The sequence below is a fragment of the Neoarius graeffei genome, chromosome 15 (assembly GCF_027579695.1).
Source record: "Neoarius graeffei isolate fNeoGra1 chromosome 15, fNeoGra1.pri, whole genome shotgun sequence".
Classification (NCBI taxonomy): domain Eukaryota; kingdom Metazoa; phylum Chordata; class Actinopteri; order Siluriformes; family Ariidae; genus Neoarius; species Neoarius graeffei.
The window spans coordinates 66,087,068-66,108,973 of NC_083583.1; the positions used below are offsets into that span (position 1 = coordinate 66,087,068).

General features: G+C 44.7%; 1 protein-coding gene across 4 annotated transcripts in view; it reads right to left on the bottom strand.

Moving 5' to 3' along the window:
• camsap2a (calmodulin regulated spectrin-associated protein family, member 2a) overlaps window positions 1-21,906 on the bottom strand; it is a 94,237-nt gene that overhangs the window by 38,466 nt on the left and 33,865 nt on the right. For all 4 annotated transcript variants that reach the window (XM_060941771.1, XM_060941770.1, XM_060941769.1 and 1 more), the window contains exon 3: window positions 528-689. In XM_060941771.1, coding sequence (XP_060797754.1) covers window positions 528-689 — 162 coding nt within the window. The remainder of the gene's footprint in view (window positions 1-527; window positions 690-21,906) is intronic.

Below are 21,906 nucleotides of genomic sequence, written 5' to 3' on the forward strand. Positions count from 1 at the left end.
TCCCACTCAAAATCAGTGTAAAATTTACTCTATAGCCAGTGTAAGATTTTTAGAGTTAATTTTACTCTATTTTGTGTCAAAATTAACAATGAGGTGTGTAAAAATATTTAACACTATAGATAGTGTAAGATTTTCAGAGTTAATCTGACTCTATATTGTATTTTCGTGGGGAATCATCACCCTGCAGAGTAGATTTTGTCGTTGTGTGCAAGTGGGAATTAACTCTCACTTTTGACACTACCATTTAGACGATTTTACTCTGCATAGTGTTATAACTACTCTATCCAGAGGAAAATAGGTTTACACTGCAATATTGACACTCCATTTTTTACTGTGTGTGTCATGAGGTATCATACAGTGTGAGAATGTATCATCATGATGTATCATTTTGAGCAGTAGTCAGATGGCTAGATTCAATTTGCCTCACAGTGTAAGAGAAGATGATTTTGAATTTGTCTTAAATATTCATGCATTTCAAACTCACAATCTAAATGAGTTCAGGAAGAAATAATGAATAATAATGCTACCTTATTCATCCAGCTAATGACTCCATCTTCTGTGTCATAAGGTACGTCTCCATCAGCGCAGTCGGTAGAATACTGCTGCATGCACGCTACCACCTTCTCCATACTCACCGTCTCGACCGTATAGGCCATCATCAAAGTGTCAATCAGCGCCAGATGAGCACTCTGCAGACAAGAAGTGACAATCATACATCAGTTTGATCCCAGAACCAGCAAGTTTCCCACAACTCTCATTACCCAAAATATAATAGTTATGTTTTTCTCATTCCTCCTGCTGTAGTTGCCTGGAAAATACCTGTATCTTCTATCCTTTATTGCTCAGTCAAAAAGACCTATAAATAAGGTCTCCATCTCCTTTGAGACGGTACTCCAGCTCCTCTCACATATCGTACACATCTAATGCCAAATACAGACTGAGACTTCAAACACATCGGGTGTGGTAGAAGAAAAAACTTTTAAATGACAGTGTTAGAGTGTTGATGTTACCTGCCTTAAATGTATTATAGAGGATTTTGCACAATGTCCAATTTCCTGGCTTCTTTAATCCCCATTTGATGAATGAGTTGTACGTGACATGGTACCGTGATTGAAGTGATTATCTGCAAGATCTATGACTTTAATCCAATACAAATCTGTAATAGCTACAGGGTTGTTTTTTTCCCCAAAAATCTTAAAAGTAATCATTCTGGAGCAATTTTTGCCAAACACAGAACTCCTCCCCAACACACACCCTTCAAATGCTGCCCTAATGTTGACCACTGGTTCACTGACAGTGGGCTGAAGTCTGTGTTGATGCTGATCATGTACTGCTCATATACACACACACACACACACACACACACACACACACACACACACACACACCTTCACCCTTTGTTGTTATAACCTCCACACTAAGGTTTTCCACTAGATTTTGTAGTGTCACTGTAGGGGTTTGTACTTATTCAACCACAAGATTGCAAGAGATCAAGTACTAATGTTGGGTGAGGAGGTCTGGGGTGCAGTCAGTGTTCCAGTTCATCCCAAAGATGTTCAGTGGGGTTGAGTTCAGTCAGGGCTCTGGGCAGGACACTTGAGTTCCTCCACTACAAACTTGGCAAACCATGTCTTCATGGAGCTTGCTTTGTGCACAGGGGCATTGTCATGCTGGAACAAGTTTGGGCTTCTTAGTTCCAGTAAAGAGAAACTGTAATGCTATAGCACACAGACATTTTGTACAATTGTGTGCTTCCACCTTTGTGGAAGAACCATATACAGTTGTGATCAGACATTTACATACAGTGACATGAATGTCATCTTGGATATGAATGTCATGGCAATATTTGGGCTTTCAGTAATTTATTTGAACTGTTCTTTTTCTGTGGCAGAATGATTGTACAGTATACATCTTTAATTTAAAAAAAAACACACTAGAATTTGGTGCACAAGTTTGAATTTTCTTTGGGTTTTCTGAAATCAACACAGGGTCAAAATTACACATACAGGGTCAAAAATTTACATATGCTCACTTATATTATTAATTCAGAGGTGCTGAAACTTCCAAAATTTCTTTTATCTTGCCAAGGCCAAGGTCTCTTTTCCTGTTAGTGATCATGATTGACTGAAGGTAGCTTCTCTGTGCCTTCAGAAAAAGGGTTTGCTTACAGCACTCATTGGATTGACTAACACACAATACAATGGGAAAGTCCAAGGAGCTCAGTGCAGATCTGAGAAAAAGGATCGCAGATGTACACAACTCAGGAATGTCTCTTGGAGCCTGTGGCAGCGGGGGCGTGGTCAAGCGCCGGTCTGTGACAGGAGGGCGGAGTCAGGGAAGGTGAGTGGCAGAATCACTACACCTGAGAGCAATTAACCTGTGTTTGTGTGTCTTCCCAGTGACCGCGCCCTATTTAGGGAGGGAGAGCGAGAGCAGAGGAGATCTCTCCCGAACCAGACACCTGATGTGTGTGTGCGCGCGTGTCTGTGCCCAACATAGTGTTCACTGAAAAGTGTAACAATAAAACGATTTGTTGAACCTGATCTCTGTCCTGCCGTCCTCTGTGCTCCACCCCTCCGTAAGAACTGCCACAGTGGTGCCGAAACCCGGGAAAATTGGAGCACAGCAGCCTAACAGCCCCATGGAGTCCTCCCCGTTCACCGAACTGGTCCACGCCCTCGCCACGGCCCAGCAACGCCAGCACCAGGCGCTACTCAACCTCCGAAAGGAGCAAGAAAAGCGGTTCGAGGCCCTGGTGTTGGCTCAACAAGAAGATCGGGAGGCGTTCCGGCACCTCCTCGCGTCGGCGGGGTCCACCAGCGCTCCGACCGCGGGCCCGTCTCCCCTCACTGTCACCAAGATGGGCCCGCAGGACGACCCCGAGGCGTTCATCACGCTCTTCGAGCAAGTCGCCGAAGCCTCGGGGTGGCCGATGGAGCAGTGCGCGGCGCGCCTCCTCCCCCTGCTATCGGGAGAGGCACAGCTGGCCGCGCTACAGCTCCCCGCCGACAGCCGGCTGGCCTACGCGGACATCCGCCGGGCCGTCCTCCAGCGCGTGGGGCGCACTCCAGAACAGCAGCGCACTCCAGAACAGCAGCGCCAGCGCTTCCGCGCGTTGCGCTTGGAGGAAGTCGGCCGGCCGTTCGCGTTTGGCCAGCAGCTCCGGGACGCCTGCTGGCGGTGGCTGAGGGCCGACAACCGCGACGCCGAGGGAATCATCGACCAGGTGGTACTGGAACAGTTCGTCGCTCGCTTGCCGGCAGGAACTGCGGAGTGGGTCCGGTGCCACCGCCCGGCGTCGCTGGATCGGGCAGTCGAGCTGGCGGAGGACCATTTGGCGGCTGTTCCGGCGGCAGGACAGCAGATGGCATCTTCTCTTCTCTCCTCTTCTCTCTCTCTCCCCCTCCTCCTGTGTCCCGTCCTCTCCCCGTTCCCCCACCACGGAGGCGGGGGCCGGCACCACCCCAGCCGGCCCGCCGCACCCGCGGTGCCCTCCCGTTTCTCCTTTCTGTGTCTGTCTCTCCCCCACCTCAGGTGCGTGAGCCCCAGATCACCGGTGCAGAGGGAAAGCCCGGGCCGGTTTGCTGGCGCTGCGGGGAGCCGGGCCACCTTCAACAGCAGTGCACGGCGATGGAGGTGGGCGCGGTGGTTTGGATCCCCGACGCGCCAGAGGCCGCCCTCGATTGGGCCGGAGCGTATCGTATACCGATGAGTATCCAAGGGGCTACATATCAGGCATTGGTGGATTCTGGTTGTAATCAGACCTCAATTCGCCAAAGCCTGGTTCAAGACGAGGCATTGGGGGGAGCACAAGTTGGTGAAGGTGTTGTGTGTGCACGGGGATGTTCACCGCTACCCTTTGGTGTCGGTCCACATTATTTTCAGAGGGGAAAAATTTATAGTGAAGGCGGCGGTTAATCCTCGCCTTACCCACTCTTTAATTCTGGGGACTGATTGGCCGGGATTTCGGGGTTTAATGACACGCCTAGTAAAGAGTGGGTCCTGCCATTTGACAGGGGGAGGTCCCGGTGTCACTTTGGCGGGAGCAGCTGTCACAGAGCCGTCTACGTCATCTCCGCGTCAGAGTGAGGAGCCGCCGGCTCCTCCTCTCTCTATTGGGGAATCCCTCGTGGATTTCCCATTAGAGCAGTCGCGAGACAAGACTCTGCGGCATGCATTTGACCAAGTGAGAGTAATCGATGGTCAAACGCTCCAGCCGAACGCCACCCCGTCCTTCCCCTACTTCGCGATTATGAAGGATAGATTATATCGAGTGACGCAGGACACTCAAACTAAAGAGCGAGTCACGCAGCTTTTAATTCCAAAGAGCCGCCGGGAATTGGTATTCCAGGTGGCTCACTTTAATCCCATGGCTGGACACTTGGGGCAGGATAAAACACTAACCCGAATAATGGCCCGATTCTATTGGCCGGGGATTCGCGGCGATGTCCATAGGTGGTGTACGACATGCCGCGAATGCCAGTTAGTAAATCCAGTGGCCATTCCAAAAGCGCCTTTGCGCCCTCTTCCATTAATCGAGACCCCATTTGAGAGAATTGGAATGGATCTCGTCGGGCCATTAGATCGGTCAGCACGAGGGTACCGCTTTATATTAGTTCTGGTGGACTATGCAACGCGATACCCGGAAGCCGTGCCTCTGCGCAATATCTCAGCACGCTGTATTGCAGAGGCGCTCTTCCGCGTCATCTCCCGAGTTGGAATCCTGAAAGAGATTCTGACTGATCAAGGCACTACGTTTATGTCATGAACACTGCGCGAACTGTATGGGTTATTGGAGCCAATCCGCACCAGCGTGTATCACCCACAAACAGACGGTTTAGTGGAACGGTTCAACCGCACCCTCAAAAATATTATTAAAAAATTCGTAAGTGAGGACGCACGTAATTGGGATAAGTGGCTCGAACCCTTGTTGTTCTCAGTGCGAGAGGTTCCCCAAGCCTCCACGGGGTTCTCCCCGTTCGAATTATTATATGGGCGTAAGCCGCGCGGCATCCTGGACATGCTGCAGGAAAATTGGGAGGAGGGACCTTCACAAAGCAAGAACGAAATTCAGTACGTTATGGACCTGCGCGCAAAACTCCACACGCTCACCCACCTAACTCAGGAGAATTTGCGGCAGGCCCAGGAACGGCAAGCCCGCCTGTACAACAAGGGTACGCGCCTTAGAGAGTTCACACCGGGAGATAAGGTACTCGTACTGTTGCCCACGTCGAGCTCCAAATTGATCGCCAAGTGGCAAGGACCCTTTGAGGTCACACGGCGAGTCGGGGACGTCGACTATGAGGTGAGGCGAACGGACAGGGGTGGGGTGCTACAGATTTACCACCTCAATCTGCTTAAACTCTGGAACGAGGAGGTCCCCGTGGCGTTGGTGTCGGTGGTTCCGGAGAAGGCAGAGCTGGGGCCGGAGGTTCAAAAAGGGACATTGGCATCACGTACCTCTCCAGTCCCCTGTGGAGACCACCTCTCCCCGACCCAACTCATGGAGGTCGCCCAGTTGCAGACTGAATTTTCGGATGTGTTCTCGCCCCTGCCTGGTCGCACTAACCTCATAGAGCACCACATAGAGACGCCCCCGGGGGTGGTAGTGCATAGCCGCCCTTACAGGCTACCCGAACACAAAAAAAAGGTGGTTCGGGAAGAACTTGAGACCATGCTCAAAATGGGCATCGTCGAGGAGTCCCACAGTGACTGGAGCAGCCCGGTGGTCTTGGTACCCAAGGTCGACGGGTCGTCCCGGTTCTGTGTGGACTATAGAAAAGTCAACGCGGTGTCTAAATTCGACACGTACCCAATGCCTCGTATTGATGAGTTGCTCGATCGACTAGGCACGGCTCACTTTTATTCGACACTGGATTTGACGAAGGGATATTGGCAGATCCCCTTGACTCCACTATCCCGAGAAAAAACGGCCTTTTCCACACCGTTTGGTTTACACCAATTCGTCACACTTCCGTTTGGGCTGTTTGGGGCACCCGTGACGTTTCAGCGGCTGATGGATAGGGTCCTCCGCCCCCACGCCACCTATGCGGCCGCGTATCTAGATGATATAATCATCTATAGTAATGACTGGCCGAGGCACCTTGAACATCTGAGGGCCGTCCTTAGGTCGCTGAGGCGAGCGGGGCTCACAGCTAACCCAAAGAAGTGTGCGATTGGGCGGGTGGAAGTACGGTATCTGGGCTTCCACTTGGGCAACGGGCAGGTGCGTCCCCAAATTAATAAGACGGCAGCAATTGCGACCTGCCCGAGGCCCAAGACCAAAAAGGGGGTGAGACAGTTCCTGGGGCTGGCTGGCTATTACCGTAGGTTTATCCCTAATTATTCGGACGTCACCAGCCCGCTGACTGATCTCACTAAAAAGGGGGCACCAGATCCGGTCCAGTGGACGGAGCAATGCCAGCGGGCTTTTTCAGAGGTAAAGGCTGCACTGTGTGGGGGGCCACTTTTACACTCCCCTGACTTTTCTCTTCCTTTTGTGTTACAGACCGATGTGTCGGACAGAGGGCTGGGGGCAGTTTTGTCCCAGGAGGTGGAGGGGGAGGACCACCCCATCCTGTCCATCAGTAGGAAGCTGTCAGTGCGTGAGGGGCGCTACAGCACCATTGAAAAGGAGTGTCTGGCGATCAAGTGGGCAGTCCTCGCCCTCCGTTATTACCTGCTGGGGCGCCCTTTCACCCTCTGTTCGGACCACGCGCCCCTCCAGTGGCTCCACCGCATGAAAGATGCCAACGCGCGGATCACCCGTTGGTATCTGGCACTCCAACCCTTTAATTTCAAGGTGGTCCACAGGCCGGGGGCACAGATGGTCGTGGCAGACTTCCTGTCCCGTCAAGGGGGGGGGAGTCGGCTGCGGGCCGGACGGCTGCCCGGCCTGAGTCGGGCGGTGGGGGTATGTGGCAGCGGGGGCGTGGTCAAGCGCCGGTCTGTGACAGGAGGGCGGAGTCAGGGAAGGTGAGTGGCAGAATCACTACACCTGAGAGCAATTAACCTGTGTTTGTGTGTCTTCCCAGTGACCGCGCCCTATTTAGGGAGGGAGAGCGAGAGCAGAGGAGATCTCTCCCGAACCAGACACCTGATGTGTGTGTGCGCGTGTCTGTGCCCAACATAGTGTTCACTGAAAAGTGTAACAATAAAACGATTTGTTGAACCTGATCTCTGTCCTGCCGTCCTCTGTGCTCCACCCCTCCGTAAGAACTGCCACAGAGCCATTTCTAAACAACTGCAAATTCCAAGATCAGTTCAAACAATTGTATGCAAGTTATTATGAGGTGTAGTCACTTTTCCAAGCCACTTTGCTTCAAGAAAACCCAAACTGAAAGGAAATTGGTTTGGATGGTCAGGAACCACCATGGCACAGCCCTGCCATGAACTGGAAGCTGATGGATCATTGTCTACACTTCAGTGAGTTCCAGTTCATCCCAAAGGACTAAGAGGCTGCTATCTAAGAAATAACCCCCTGCTCCAAAACTGACACCTTCAAGCTTAACTAAAGTTTGAAGCTGACCACACAGACAAAGAAAAAGCCTTCTGGAGGATAGCTGTATGGTCAGATGAGACAAAGATTGAGTTGTTTGGCCACAATGACCACCATGTACAGAGGAACACTGTACCAACTGGTGGAGGTGGTAGGATCATCATGCTCTGGGGCTGCTCTGCTGCCAGTGGATCTGGTTCATTGCACAAAGTGGATGGAATAATGAAGGAGGACTACCTCAGAATTCTTCAGCATAAACCATCAGAAACATGAACACGACTTGTGACTTGGGATTTACAACAAGACAATGAACTCCAAAACGCATCAGAGCTGGCTGTGGAGGATAAAGCAGGCTAACATTAAGCTTCAAACAAGTCCTGACTTCAACCCTATTGAAAATATATGGACCGTGCTTATAAGTCAAGTCCATGCCAAGAAAAAAAAATTAATTGAACTCTACCAATTGTACCATGAAGAGTCATGAAATATCCAACCAGAATTCTGCCAGAAGCTTGTTCATGATAAACAAAAATGTTTGATCAAGGTGAATCTTGCAAAGAGACATTTTACCCAAATATTAGGTGTGCTGTATGTATATTTTTGACCCAGTATGTATAATTTTGACCCTGTGTTGATTTTAGAAAACTAAAACTTGTGCACCAAATTGTAGTCTCATCTCATCATCCGTAGCCGCTTTATCCTGTTTAGCCTACACCCTGGCGACTTGTCCAGGGTGTACCCTGCCTCTCACCCATAGTCAGCGGGGATAGGCTCTAGCTTACCTGCGACCCTGTACAGGATAAGCGGCTACAGATAATGGATGGATTTCATTTTGTGCTGGAAAATGAACAAATGTTTGGAACTCTAAAATGTTTTTGTACTGACTCGATAATGTAGAAGTCATAAAATAGAACTCTATAGTTTGTATGAGGAAAAAATAGGGTGCTTAAGACTTTTGCACAGTGTATATCTATGATGCTGCCCTTGATTTATCATTACAAATTATGAGGCGCTTTACCACTTATCATTACATCTTTCCACATCCATCATTACTCATGGGTGCAATACGTAAGCCCCACCTCCCCCTCCACCACACTTCCACCACAAATTAAAAATCTGTCTGTTTTCTCAGGGGCCCAGCGGGTACTGGCAGACAGAACGCTAAATGAAACTAAATGAAGGCTAAGTGAAATTAGATAAGTCTTGTTTAGCACACAGTGCTGTGGCATTCAGCTGAGATGTAATTTATAGGAAGCGCTACACTGAGAGAAGTGAGAATGATGAGTACAATATTGAGAATTGCATGCTGATCTGGTGTAAATAAACTCAGCTATTTCTTGTTTTTCTGCAAACAAGTACTAATATCTCAGAAATAGTTTCTCCTGCAGTGACAATGACCTCCAAAATAAGAGGACACATAAAAGACACAATATAAAAAGAACATACTACATTACAGGCATTTCACAGATGCTCTTATCCAGAGCAACATACAACATATCCAAAGCAGCTTGGATCACAGTTGGGAGTTAGGCGCCTTGCTCAAGGGCGCTTCAGCCATTCCTGCTACTCCAGGGAATTGAACCAGTGACCTTTTGTTCCCAAAGCTGCTTCTCTAATCATTAGGCCATGGCTTCCCTACATAATGTAACCAGTTATAACACATCACTGTGAACATTCTTTCCATGTGACCTGTTTTAATCCGATTTTTATTTTCTCAAAGAAATCCAGACTATCAAAAAAGTCAATTAGTCAATTTATTTTTCTAAAACAAGTCTAGTTCCAAGTCTAATTCCAGAAGTTTTTCTTGCTCTTCTAAACAGAAAACAATAGTAATGTGTTAATACATAAGGCATGACAGACAATGTTGAGTCAGTATCAAGGGTTCATCATTAAGAGACAAGAACAGTACAAACCTGTTACTACATGAATGAAATACAGGCCATTAAAACCTTTTGTAAAATAAATCACATGTTGTGTAATCAGGATATATTTCAATTTGATCCCCCAACAGCTCAAAAGTTATGTAATTTATTACTGAACACAAATTAACAGGATTTCAGGATGGACTGAAAGCAGTAGATAGAACAGTGACAGAGGAAAAAAAATAACCTTCATGCAAAATTCCTCTGAGAAAAATAAAAAGCATACAGATGCGAGTCTTAAATTATCATATGAGCATTTAGACAAATCTTTGGGAACAATATACTCTGATCAGATGAAACAAAAATGGACACTCTGGCAATAATTCAGCCCGTCAGGTTTGGAGAAAGAAGGGTTGAGTGAATGATCCCATGAACACCATACCCATAGTGAAGCATGGGGGTGGGAGCATCATGATATGGAGCTGCTTCTCTGTAAACAGTACTGGAGCATTACACATCATAGAAGGAATCATGAATGGAGTGATGTACTGGGACGTACATAGAGGAGAATTTAATCTCATCAGCAAAGAAATTGAATCTGGGGTGAAGATGGATATTTGAACAACAACTCCAAACATACAGCCAAATTAACTCAAGACTGGTTTCCAAAAAAGAAGTTGAAGGTGCATGCATGGCCTCACCAATCTCCTGACTTCAAGCTTGGAGATTTGAAGACAATTTGCCAAGAGGAATGAGCCAAAATTGAACCACAATTTTGCAAAAAGCTAATTATTTCTTACTTTCAATGTTTGTAAGATGTAGATACTACTGTAGATGGAGATGCCAACAACAGCTTTGCAACAAAATACTAATTTTGTTAATTTAATTAATTTGTAGTGTCTGAATATTTCCCCTCATCCGAATGTCTGAATACTTTCCCCCATTTTTATTTTTAACACATCACTGTTATGTATAAAAAAAGTGTTCATACTTATAAGTACAAAGTCAAAAAAGACATTGTGTGTGTAGATTTGTATCCACAGTGGACATATGCATTGTATTATCAAAAACACAAGTATCCATACACTTATTTGCCTCTCGATGTACTGTATATTATCATACACTACCCAGCCAAAACAAAAATTGCACACTCTAATATTTCATTAGTCTTGATTATGGTGTGCATTCACCTTGGCATTGCTTCAGCAATCTTATACAATTTTATAACATTTATTTCCATCCAGAGTTGCATTAATTTTTCACAAAGATCTTGTATTGAGGATGGGTGAGTCAAACCACTCCGTAAAGTCTTCTACAGCACATTCCAAAGATTCTCAATGGGGTTATGGTGGCCTCTGTGGTGGCCAGTTGATGTGTGAAAATGATTCCTCATCCTTCCTGAACCCCTCTTTCACAATTTGAGCTCTAAGTTGAAAAAAAAATTCCATTGATGTGATGATCTGGTCATTCAGTACATTCAGGTCGTCAGCTGACTTCATTTTATTGCCACATAATGTTGCTGAGCCTCGATCTGATCAACTGAAGCAACCCCAGATGATCACACTGCCTCCAGAGGCTTGTATAGTGGCCACAACGCATGATGGATGCATCACTTCATGCGTTTCCCTTCTTACCCTGACACACCCATCACTCAGGAAAAGGGTCATTCTAGACTCATCAGACCATATGACCTTTTTCCATTGCTCCAGAGTCCAATCTTTATGCTCCCTAGCAAACTGAAGCCTTTTCTCCTGATTAGCCTCACTAACAAGTGGACACACAGCTGTTTAGTCCCAATCCTGTGAGTTCTCATCACATTGGGTGTGTGGAAAAGTTCTTACTTTCACATAGCCATGAGTTCTACTGTTGATTTCTTAAAATTCGACTTCACCAAGCGTTTAAGTGATCTCTGATCATAGTCAGTCAGGATCTTTTTCCAACCACATTGTTTCCACGAAGTTGACAGTTTACCATGATCCTTCCAGGTTTTAATAATGCGTTGGACAGTTCTTAACCAAATTCCAGTCATTTCAGTAATCTCCTAAGTTGTTTTCTTTGCTTGATGCAGGACAATAATTTGACCTTTCTGAAACACAGTGACATCTTTTCCACTACCATAGGGTACGTCCTTCTGAAATAGTTGTTTAAAAAAAATCAGAAGCTACTCACTGCATCAGTTAGAGTTAAAAGGATTTTCACCAACTGAAACATCTCATCATCTCTAGCCACTTTATCCTGTTCTACAGGGTCACAGGCAAGCTGGAGCCTATCCCAGCTGACTACGGGAGAAAGGCAGGGTACACCCTGGACAAGTCGCCAGGTCATCTCAGGGCTGACACATAGACACAGACAACCATTCACACCTACGGTCAATTTAGAGTCACCAGTTAACCTAACCTGCATGTCTTTGGACTGTGGGGGAAACTGGAGCACCCGGAGGAAACCCACGCGGACACGGGGAGAACATGCAAACTCCACACAGAAAGGCCCTCGCCGGCCACAGGGCTCGAACCCGGACCTTCTTGCTGTGAGGTGACAGCGCTAACCACTACACCACCGTGCCGCCCAACACATTAATCACTGCAGTAATTATCCAGTCAAAGGCTCTTAAGTATCACTTATTTAAATCCAAATTAAGACTTTTTTTTAGGCCAGGCAATATATATGAGTGTCACCAGAAACAATGATGTTGCTGCTGATGAAGTTTGATGATGATTATAAGAGTGGAAGAGAAGACCTGAAATGTTTACACGTGTTGATATAAAAAAAGGCTCTTTCTGAGAGCAAGTCACAAAAAAAGGGACTGCACACAGGGAAAAACACTTGATATCCACTGTAAAGTATAGATATACAGGGTAGGTGATTGTCTTTCCTTTTTGTGCTGTTTCAAGACTGATGGCATCAAGTACCGGGATATTTTAATGCAAAATCTGGTTGCTTCTGCTAGGAGGTTAAGGTTTGAATATAGATATAGTTCTATAACTATAAAGATCCTAAACAATGCAGAAATAGGTGCTGCAAATATAAAATCAGGGTTTTGCAAGGCCCACTGCAGGTGTCATATTTGAACCTTATAACCAAAGCAAGGTCAAAATTGAAGAATGGATTTTATATGCACAAAGCAGAGAATATAAAAAAGCATGAAGCAGACCAGATGGAAAAGGTCTAAGACCCAACCTTGTTAGTTGCTACAGAAAAATCTTATTATCTTCCTATTATCTTATTATCACTGTGCCAAATGTTAATTCCAGGGCTGCCAAGAAGAAGAAGAAGAAGAAATAAATACGTTGCACTTGAAAGAAAAATATGTTAAAATAAAACTATACAGTGTCACAATGTTTAAGTTCAATATATCACTTATTGCATGTTATTCATTTTCATGGCTAGTGCCAACAATTCTAGAGTTGACTATATACTGTTAAAAGGAGCTCTAGCTGAGTTAGCAATGTCTTTGTGAGTAATGGTGAATGCTGACACTGCTATAAGACCAGAAAATTATGTCCCGCTGTATTTTTATTATTTTTTTTAAATTGAGCAAGTATGATAGGAATGAGGCTGACACTGCACTCAGCATTTTAGATATCTGCCACAGGCAGAGCAATAAGTCCCCACACACGCCCCAACACCAGTCGCCTACCTCCTGAGCGTTGCCATGGCAATGTCTCAGCCACCTTATTAAGTCCATCAATATAAAATATCAGTTTTCTGAGCGTGGCGGCCCTTTAAGAAACCCGGGGCTCTCACAACAAGATGCTAAAGCCTGAGGGGAAGGGATAACTCATAAAGTCATAGTCGGAAATTTGGAGCACTGCTTCTACAAAACATTTATTGTATATATCGCAGGTTCCTAATCCTGGTCCTGGAGGTCCCCCGTCTTACGCACATTATTATTTTCCTTTTTCTCAACACACATGATTCAATTAATTTGATAATTAATAGCCTGACAACAGCACATCTTTTGTAATAAGCAAGCTGTATAGTCTACTTTCATAATGAAAATCTAAGCTCTGCTTCTACATTTTCATCATAAATCAAGTGCAGAGTCTGTTAACAATCCCAGTTAACAGTCACTGAAATGTAATTTAATTCACTGTTGCACGGATCTAAACCGATACCAGCAGCAGCTTGTGACCATTGATTTTTATGTTACAGGATGACATTAATAACGACACAGCCTCAAACAAAATTAAATCGAGAGGCTTTCATACTCAACTTATGCTATAGGTTACTATCTAGTGAGGTTTTTTTTTTTTTTGGAGTAATGCTGGAATAGGCAATTGAGAGTCAACAACATCCAGTCATTCACCATACAGTCTAGCAGCAGGTTTAGAGATTCCTTGATATGTTCCATCCATCCATTATCTGTAGCTGCTTATCGTTCCTCGTTCAAGTTAATATCATTAAACCAGCGCTGACAGGTTTCAGGAAACTATACCACAAAAACCACACAAAATACCTAAAACTAGTCCAAAGATTTAGGAATCGGGAAATGTTGAGGTTTCTTTTTTCTTTGCCTTTGAGCCTGGAACAAGCATTTTGCACATACAGTACGATGCAAAAGTCTTAGGCACATGTAAATAAATGCTGCCAACCAAAAATGGCTTAAAAATAATTAAATGAAATGTTTCAACATTAAAAAATACTATAATACCACAGTTCTTCTGGACATTTTGACTGTCAAACTTGCCTCTTAATTTTGCCCCAAAACCCAGCAGCCTTCGTTATGTTTTCTTTTTTAATCTGAAAAGTGCTCTCTTATGTAATATGCTGCTCAGATCCAACCTTTTTTTCCTGTAACATTTAATTTAGTACTGGAAAATGAACGAATGTTTGGAACTCTAAAATGTTTTTGTACTAACTCGATAATGTAGAAGTCATAAAATAGAAATCTATAACAAAGTTTGTATGAAAAACAAATCAGGCTCCCAAGACTTTTGCACAGTGCTGTATGTCTGCTGTACAGACATCATTCAGTCCATATGCCCCATTTCCTTCTCGCAGTCTTTGCAATTATATCTCACAACAGAACACACTGTCTGAATTTACACTTTTCTATTTATTGAGCTTTATTAAATATAATTAAACTAGCCCAATCTGGTAACCTTGGTATTAAAATGGTACTGCACACTTAAATTTGTTTTGGAGCTGTAAACTAAATGATATGACTGTACTGTGATGAAACACATCAGTGCTGGTGTTAATACTGACAATTATTTTACATACGGGCCACTTTTTCCATGGAATAAAAATGTGTTCTATTCCCTTCTTGCGGGTTTATTGATAGTATGCAATATTGTTAGCATATCACTTATCCTATGTGTATTACACCACTCTACCTACCGGTAATGGAGAATGAGTGTGCAATATTGTTACAATATTGCATGTTGTCAAGACAACATGACATCACACATCGGAGACGTAAAACTTCTGCATTAGCGAGCGACAGTGACAATTTGCAAACAAACATGGCCACCAGGTTTGCTTCTTTAAAAACGGAAGATTTTGAGAGAATTTTGGCTGCCAGGTTGCTCCATTGTGTGTAGCTGTTGATGTTGATTTTAAAAGTAACTAAGTAAATTACACAGGGAAAATAATAATAATATCTGGCTTGATTGCGCTAGTGTTGGCCTTCACTAACACTACACTGGCTGAAAGGTAATTAGACTGCTGGGCTAACAGCACCGAGTCACGGGTAAGCTAGCACTGGCCTTCTCTAACACTATTGCTATGCCAGCTGGAAGGTGACTGGACTGTTGCGCTAACAGCACCGAGTCGCGGTTAAGCTAGCATTGGCCTTCGCGAACAGTATTGCTATGCCGGGTGGAAGGTAACTGGACTGCCGTGTTAACAGCACTGAGTTGCGGGTAAGCTAGCGTCAGCCTTTGCTAATGCTACTGCTATGCCAGGTGGAAGCTAACTGGACTGCCACACTAATAGCACTGAGTTGTGGGTAAGCTGCTATGCCGGGTGGAAGCTAACTGGACTGCTGTGCTAACAGCACCGAGCTGCGGGTAAGCTACTGCTATGCCGGGTGGAAGCTAACCGGACTGGTGTGGTAACAGCACCGAGTAAGCTAGCGTTGGCCTTCGAGAATTCTGACATGAAGAGTGTGTATGTATAATAATAATAATAAATGGCTGGCTTTTTTTCATGGTCTATCAGATATATTCCATTCAGTTCGTCTTTGACTCGTTCAATATCATGCTAGCTGAATGGAATATATCTGATAGACCACGTAAAACCAGCCAATATTATTTAAATGTAGCATTTTAATAAAAATCGGCATTTTTTGGGTTGAAAATGGCTCAAAACACCATCTACCAGTTAAAATCATCCTGAACCTTGCAAGGCCGATGCTAATGTAGAGTCGACCATTTGGTGCTTCTCTACATCATGAAAATTTTATTTTAAAAAAAAGGATGTTAACACTCTCTAAGCAGAGGTGGGTGGCCCATCTCCTCCAGCGAGAGTCTATGAAACGGCACTCATTTTAAAATACATACTGATCAAGACTCACTGAGCAACTGCTACGTCACACATCCACACACACACACCCTCGCCATGCTGTCCCCTCTTCAGCCCGACCCCACCCCATCCCCCCCGCCTGCCCCTTGTCCACTTTCTAGCATCTCATCTTATCTGATCTCATCTCATCTCATTATCTCTAGCCGCTTTATCCTGTTCTACAGGGTCGCAGGCGAGCTGGAGCCTATCCCAGCTGACTACGGGCGAAAGGCGGGGTACACCCTGGACAAGTCACCAGGTCATCACAGGGCTGACACATAGACACAGACAACCATTCACACTCACATTCACACCTACGGTCAATTTAGAGTCACCAGTTAACCTAACCTGCATGTCTTTGGACTGTGGGGGAAACCGAAGCACCCGGAGGAAACCCACGCGGACACGGGGAGAACATGCAAACTCCACACAGAAAGGCCCTCGCCGGCCACAGGGCTCAAATCCGGACCTTCTTGCTGTGAGGCGACAGCGCTAACCACTACACCACCGTGCCGCCCTGCCACCATACTAGTGTTAATAATTACCAGTCCTAAACACCGCCTAGTGGCCAGTGTTAGTAATTACCAGTCCTAAACACTACCTAGTGGCCAGTGTTAGTAATTACCAGTCATACACACCACCTAGTGGCCAGTGTTAGTAATTACCAGTCCTAAACACTACCTAGTGGCCAGTGTTAGTAATTACCAATCATACACACCGCCTAGTGGCCAGTGTTAGTAATTATCAGTCCTAAAACACCACCTAGTGGCCAGTTTTAGTAATTACCAGTCATACGCACTGCCTAGAGGCCAGTGTTAGTAATTATCAGTCCTAAACACCACCTAGTGGCCAGTGTTAGTAATTATCAGTCCTAAACACCGCCTCGTGGACAGTGTTAGTAATTACCAGTCCTAAACACCGCCTAGTGGCCAGTGTTAGTAATTACCAGTCCTAAACACCGCCTAGTGGCCAGTGTTAGTAATTACCAGTCCTAAACACCACCTAGTGGCCAGTGTTAGTAATTAAGTCAAGTCAAGTTTATTTGTATAGCGCTTTTAACAATAAACATTGTCATAAAGCAGCTTTACAGAATTTGAACGACTTAAAACATGAGCTAATTTTATCCCTAATCTATCCCCAGTCATACACACCACGTAGTGGCCAGTGTTATAGTAATTACCAGTAATACACAACGCCAAGTGGCCAGTGTTAGCGGAGCTCCAGCCTGTGCGAGCAGAGCCCCATAGGCATATTGTGTGGATACATAAAGTAACCCATTGAGTTGTTTTCTGATGGTTTCGGTCCTGTGTGTGCATGCCTGCCACCACAGAAAACCCAACAACTAGTGAAGTGAGTAGTGAAGTGTGAGTAGTAGTTGGGACAGTATAGTAGTGAGTAACTTGTCACTGTTGTTGCCCGACGTCGCCGTGTGTCGTGTACTCACATGCCTGCCATCACAGGCAACCCAGTCATGGTGGGACAATCTCCATGCACAACGCGCACGTGTCATGCCTGAATTTTTATTTTTAATTTTTTTGGCGATTCTCGATATAAAACAAAAGAGGCTGGCTATGATATAAGAAAATTCTACAACCCAGAAACAGATGGCAGCTCCGATTTTAGGCAGTGCCTAAATCAAAATATTAATTGTCCTGTTTGTGCCACCTTGTCCATACAGCGAGCATGGGGGGTGGGGGGGAGTGCCCATATGGGGCACATTTCCCAATTTTGACCTCTAAGTGGAGTAATAGTGAATACAAGCTGAGTGGGTCAGGGGTCTGCTGACCCACAATTGCGCAACATCTAAAAATGAAATGAAAATGTCCTTGTTTGTCAAGTAACAATATTTTTTAAATCGTTAGTGACTCAAGATGGGTCATGAGCAGGTCAATGGAATTTAAAATGCATGGAGTGAACCTGGATTTGCTGAATGTCTGAGATAAATGGTGGTGCGCTAATAAGCATGATACTGAGCTGTACAATCATTTCAAAGATGGCACTTTTCAAATGCTCATTTTACGGTCATATGAGATTGTGTTAACAAAAACTAATCCAGTTTAGAAAATCTTGCATAACATTAGGCATGTAATGATTCACCCACTTCACGACTCGATGTGATTCACAAAATTCAATTCAGGATTTGATTTTCCCCATGATATTTAAAAAAAAATAAATAAATGAAGAAAATGTTATTATCAAAAAATTTGAAACATTTATTTTACTATTCTTTCTCAAATATTATTTTTGTTAAATAAAAAAACTTAAATAACCAACAGTAATTATTTACCCACATTTGTAAAGGTTGGAGTAAAATATAATAGCCTATTAACTAAAATATTTATTTTAATAAAAATGACAAAGTTAATAACAAATAGGCCTTTTCTTAATAAACATTTATGAACATTTGTATGAACATTTGTACCTCTATTTGCTTCTCTTTTCTTTAGCTTTTAGCAGTCTGTAAAAAGAGAGCTCTGATTTCTGTTTGTACAGACAATCACACAACAGCTCTCCCATTTTAGTTCTCCTTTCTTGTGTTTTTGCAGTATTAGAGCTGTGTTACTTCCACCTAGGGTGAAGTCATGCATATGCCCTCTGCTGTCTAAACAACACAATTACATTTAGGAAAAACTAAGAGATTATACAGCCTGATAATAATCACTAGAGCGGCGGCTACAATCGACAGTCCATAATTATCAACACCTTTTCAGATTTACCAATAAAAAACAATTTTACAAAGGCAAATTTCAGTTACAACAATTATTATTGGTTAATTAATCAACTGGAAGACCCCCCTCACCCTTTGATCGTGTAATCTGATGGCACAGCTCATTACCTGAGATGGAATTTTTTTCAGTACGATCAGCAATTTGAGGAAAACCCGGAGGTTTTCAGCGCAGCTAAGCATGGTGGAAAGATCATGGACATGTTTTTACTGATCAAATTCACCAATATTTCATGATCTCCTTGTCAAAACCTACTTTGTTTCTTACTCTTTCATTTGACAGTCACCATTTTGTGTCTAAACGTGCGTTTGAGAAGTCACGTGAGGTGTCGATAATAGTGATCACTTCCACCGGTGCCCACCATTATCGACACCCTGTGGAATTAAGTGATATTTACAACTGTTATGGATCAATCTTTGTGTAACATTGTTGAAGTAGATGAAGAACTTTAAAAAATTAAAAGTGCTGTGATTTATAAGAATATTTTTTTCTGATTCATAACAGAAAGGAATGTTTACAGAGTATTTGGAATCCAATTGCCTCGTCTCGTCTTCTTCCGCTTTATCCGGGACCGGGTCGCGGAGGCAGCAGTCTAAGCAGGGAAGCCCAAACTTCCCTTTCCCCAGACACCTCGGCCAGCTCCTCGGGAAGAACACCGAGGCGTTCCCAGGCCAGCCGAGAGACATAGTCCCTCCAGCGTGTCCTGGGTCTTCCCCGGGGCCTCCTCCCGGGGGGACATGCCTGGAACACCTCCCCAGGGAGGCGTCCAGGAGGCATCCGAAAAAGATGCCCGAGCCACCTCAGCTGATTCCTCTCGATGTGGAGCAGCAGCGGCTCTACTCCGAGCTCCTCCCGAGTGACTGTGCTTCTCACCCTATCTCTAAGGGAGCGCCCAGCCACCCTGCGAAGGAAACTCATTTCGGCCGCTTGTATCCGCGATCTTGTCCTTTCTGTCATTACCCAAAGCTCATGACCATAGGTGAGAGTCGGAACGTAGATCGACCGGTAAATTGAGAGCTTCGCCTTTTGGCTCAGCTCCTTCTTCACCACAACGGACCGGTAAAGCGACCGCATCACTGCGGAGGCTGCACCGATCCGCCTGTCGATCTCACGCTCCATCCTTCCCTCACTCGTGAACAAGATCCCGAGATACTTAAACTCCTCCACTTGAGGCAGAACTTCTCCACCAACCTGGAGAGGGCAAGCCACCCTTTTCCGGTCGAGAACCATGGCCTCGGACTTGGAGGTGCTGATTCTCATCCCAGCCGCTTCACACTCGACTGCAAACCGCCCCAGTGCATGCTGAAGGTCCTGGTTTGAAGAAGCCAACAGGACAACATCATCCGCAAAAAGCAGAGATGAAATCCTGTGGTTCCCAAACAGGATTCCTTCTGGCCCCTGGCTGCGCCTAGAAATTCTGTCCATAAAAATTATGAACAGAACCGGTGACAAAGGGCAGCCCTGCCGGAGTCCAACATGCACTGGGAACAGGTCTGACTTACTGCCGGCAATGCGAACCAGACTCCTGCTCCGTTCGTACAGGGACCGGACAGCCCTTAGCAAAGAGCCCCGAACCCCATACTCCCGAAGCACCCCCCACAGAATACTACGGGGGACACGGTCGAATGCCTTCTCCAGATCCACAAAGCACATGTGGACTGGTTGGGCAAACTCCCATGAACCCTCGAGCACCCTATGAAGGGTATAGAGCTGGTCCAGTGTTCCGCGACCAGGACGAAAACCGCATTGTTCCTCCTGGATCCGAGGTTCGACTATTGGTCGAATTCTCCTCTCCAGTACCCTGGAGTAAACCTTCCCTGGGAGGCTGAGAAGTGTGATTCCCCTATAATTGGGGCACACTCTCCGGTCCCCTTTCTTAAAAAGAGGGACCACCACCCCAGTCTGCCACTCCAGAGGCACTGTCCCTGACCGCCACGCGATGTTGCAGAGGCGTGTCAACCAAGACAGCCCCACAACATCCAGAGACTTGAGATACTCAGGGCGGATCTCATCCACCCCCGGTGCCTTGCCACCGAGGAGCTTGCAAACCACCTCAGTGACTTCGGCTTGGGTAATGGACAAGTCCACCTCTGAGTCATCAGCCTCAGTCTCCTCAGTGGAAGACATGACGGTGGGATTGAGGAGATCCTCAAAGTATTCCTTCCACCGCCCGACAATGTCCCCAGTCGAGGTCAACAGCTCCCCACCCGCACTGTAAACAGTGTTGGCAGAGTGGAATCCAATTGCAATAAATAGAATTAGACTAGAATTAAATTCCTAGCATATAAAAAATTACATGCTTGAAATATTCAGATTTTTCTATTCCATTCAGAAAATATTCTTTTGCAGTTTGTTGTAAATATCTACCACATATTACAATATCAGGAGACATTTTATATTTTTAGATGGAAAAATATAAAGTTATAAAGTTCAAGGACCGACATGCGACCTTTGACCTGGATTTTCATGTGGTTACAATGTCAATTGCTTGTTGACATTTATTGGTAAACTACAAAACTAGAAATTAATACAAACAACAATGAATGATTAACAAAATGTGATCTACAAAAATACTTAGAAAGTGGGTAGAAAGTGGAACAAAAAGATTTTCTGACAGGTTAAACATTATCAGTTCATTTGTTTCCAAAGATTAGAATTACTTCCTCATTTACGTTAGCACCGACATCGATCTATTTATATAAAAGATATTTTGTACTAAATACGAGTCTATGTAAAACAAAATTTAAATATAAACTATGTTTTGTTAACTTAATACCAAATACCATTTTTTAAAATAAATAATTATCTGGATGTCGATCATTGTGGAACAGTGTCGATAACTGTGGACAAAGGTGTCGATAATTGTGGAACGGTGTCACATGATCTGATACGCTACGTAATCGGGAATCATCTCATTTTTTTCCCAGTGGAAGTCTGAGTAACTCATGCACAATTTATGTATTGAAAGTCTTTTCTACTTTTGCAACGGCCAAAAGCTCATTAAGGTGTCAATAATTGTAGCCGCCGCTCTGTTCATTTTTTATTTCATCAATTTGAATAGTCATAAATTTGTACTACGATCCAATATATATTGGATGATATATTGTTACATGTCTACATAACATTGATACATAATAGCTCAAATTGGTGCACAAGGCATTAGCACATGCAGTTTTATCAACCACTAAAATAAAACTGAGAATAAGATCCAATAAGTACACCACTAAATTCGATTTCACTCCCCTTGTGTGTTCAGTGCAGATGCCAGGATGAATGTGTCTCTAGCAGGAAATAGGTCAATCAGAACGCTGCACTG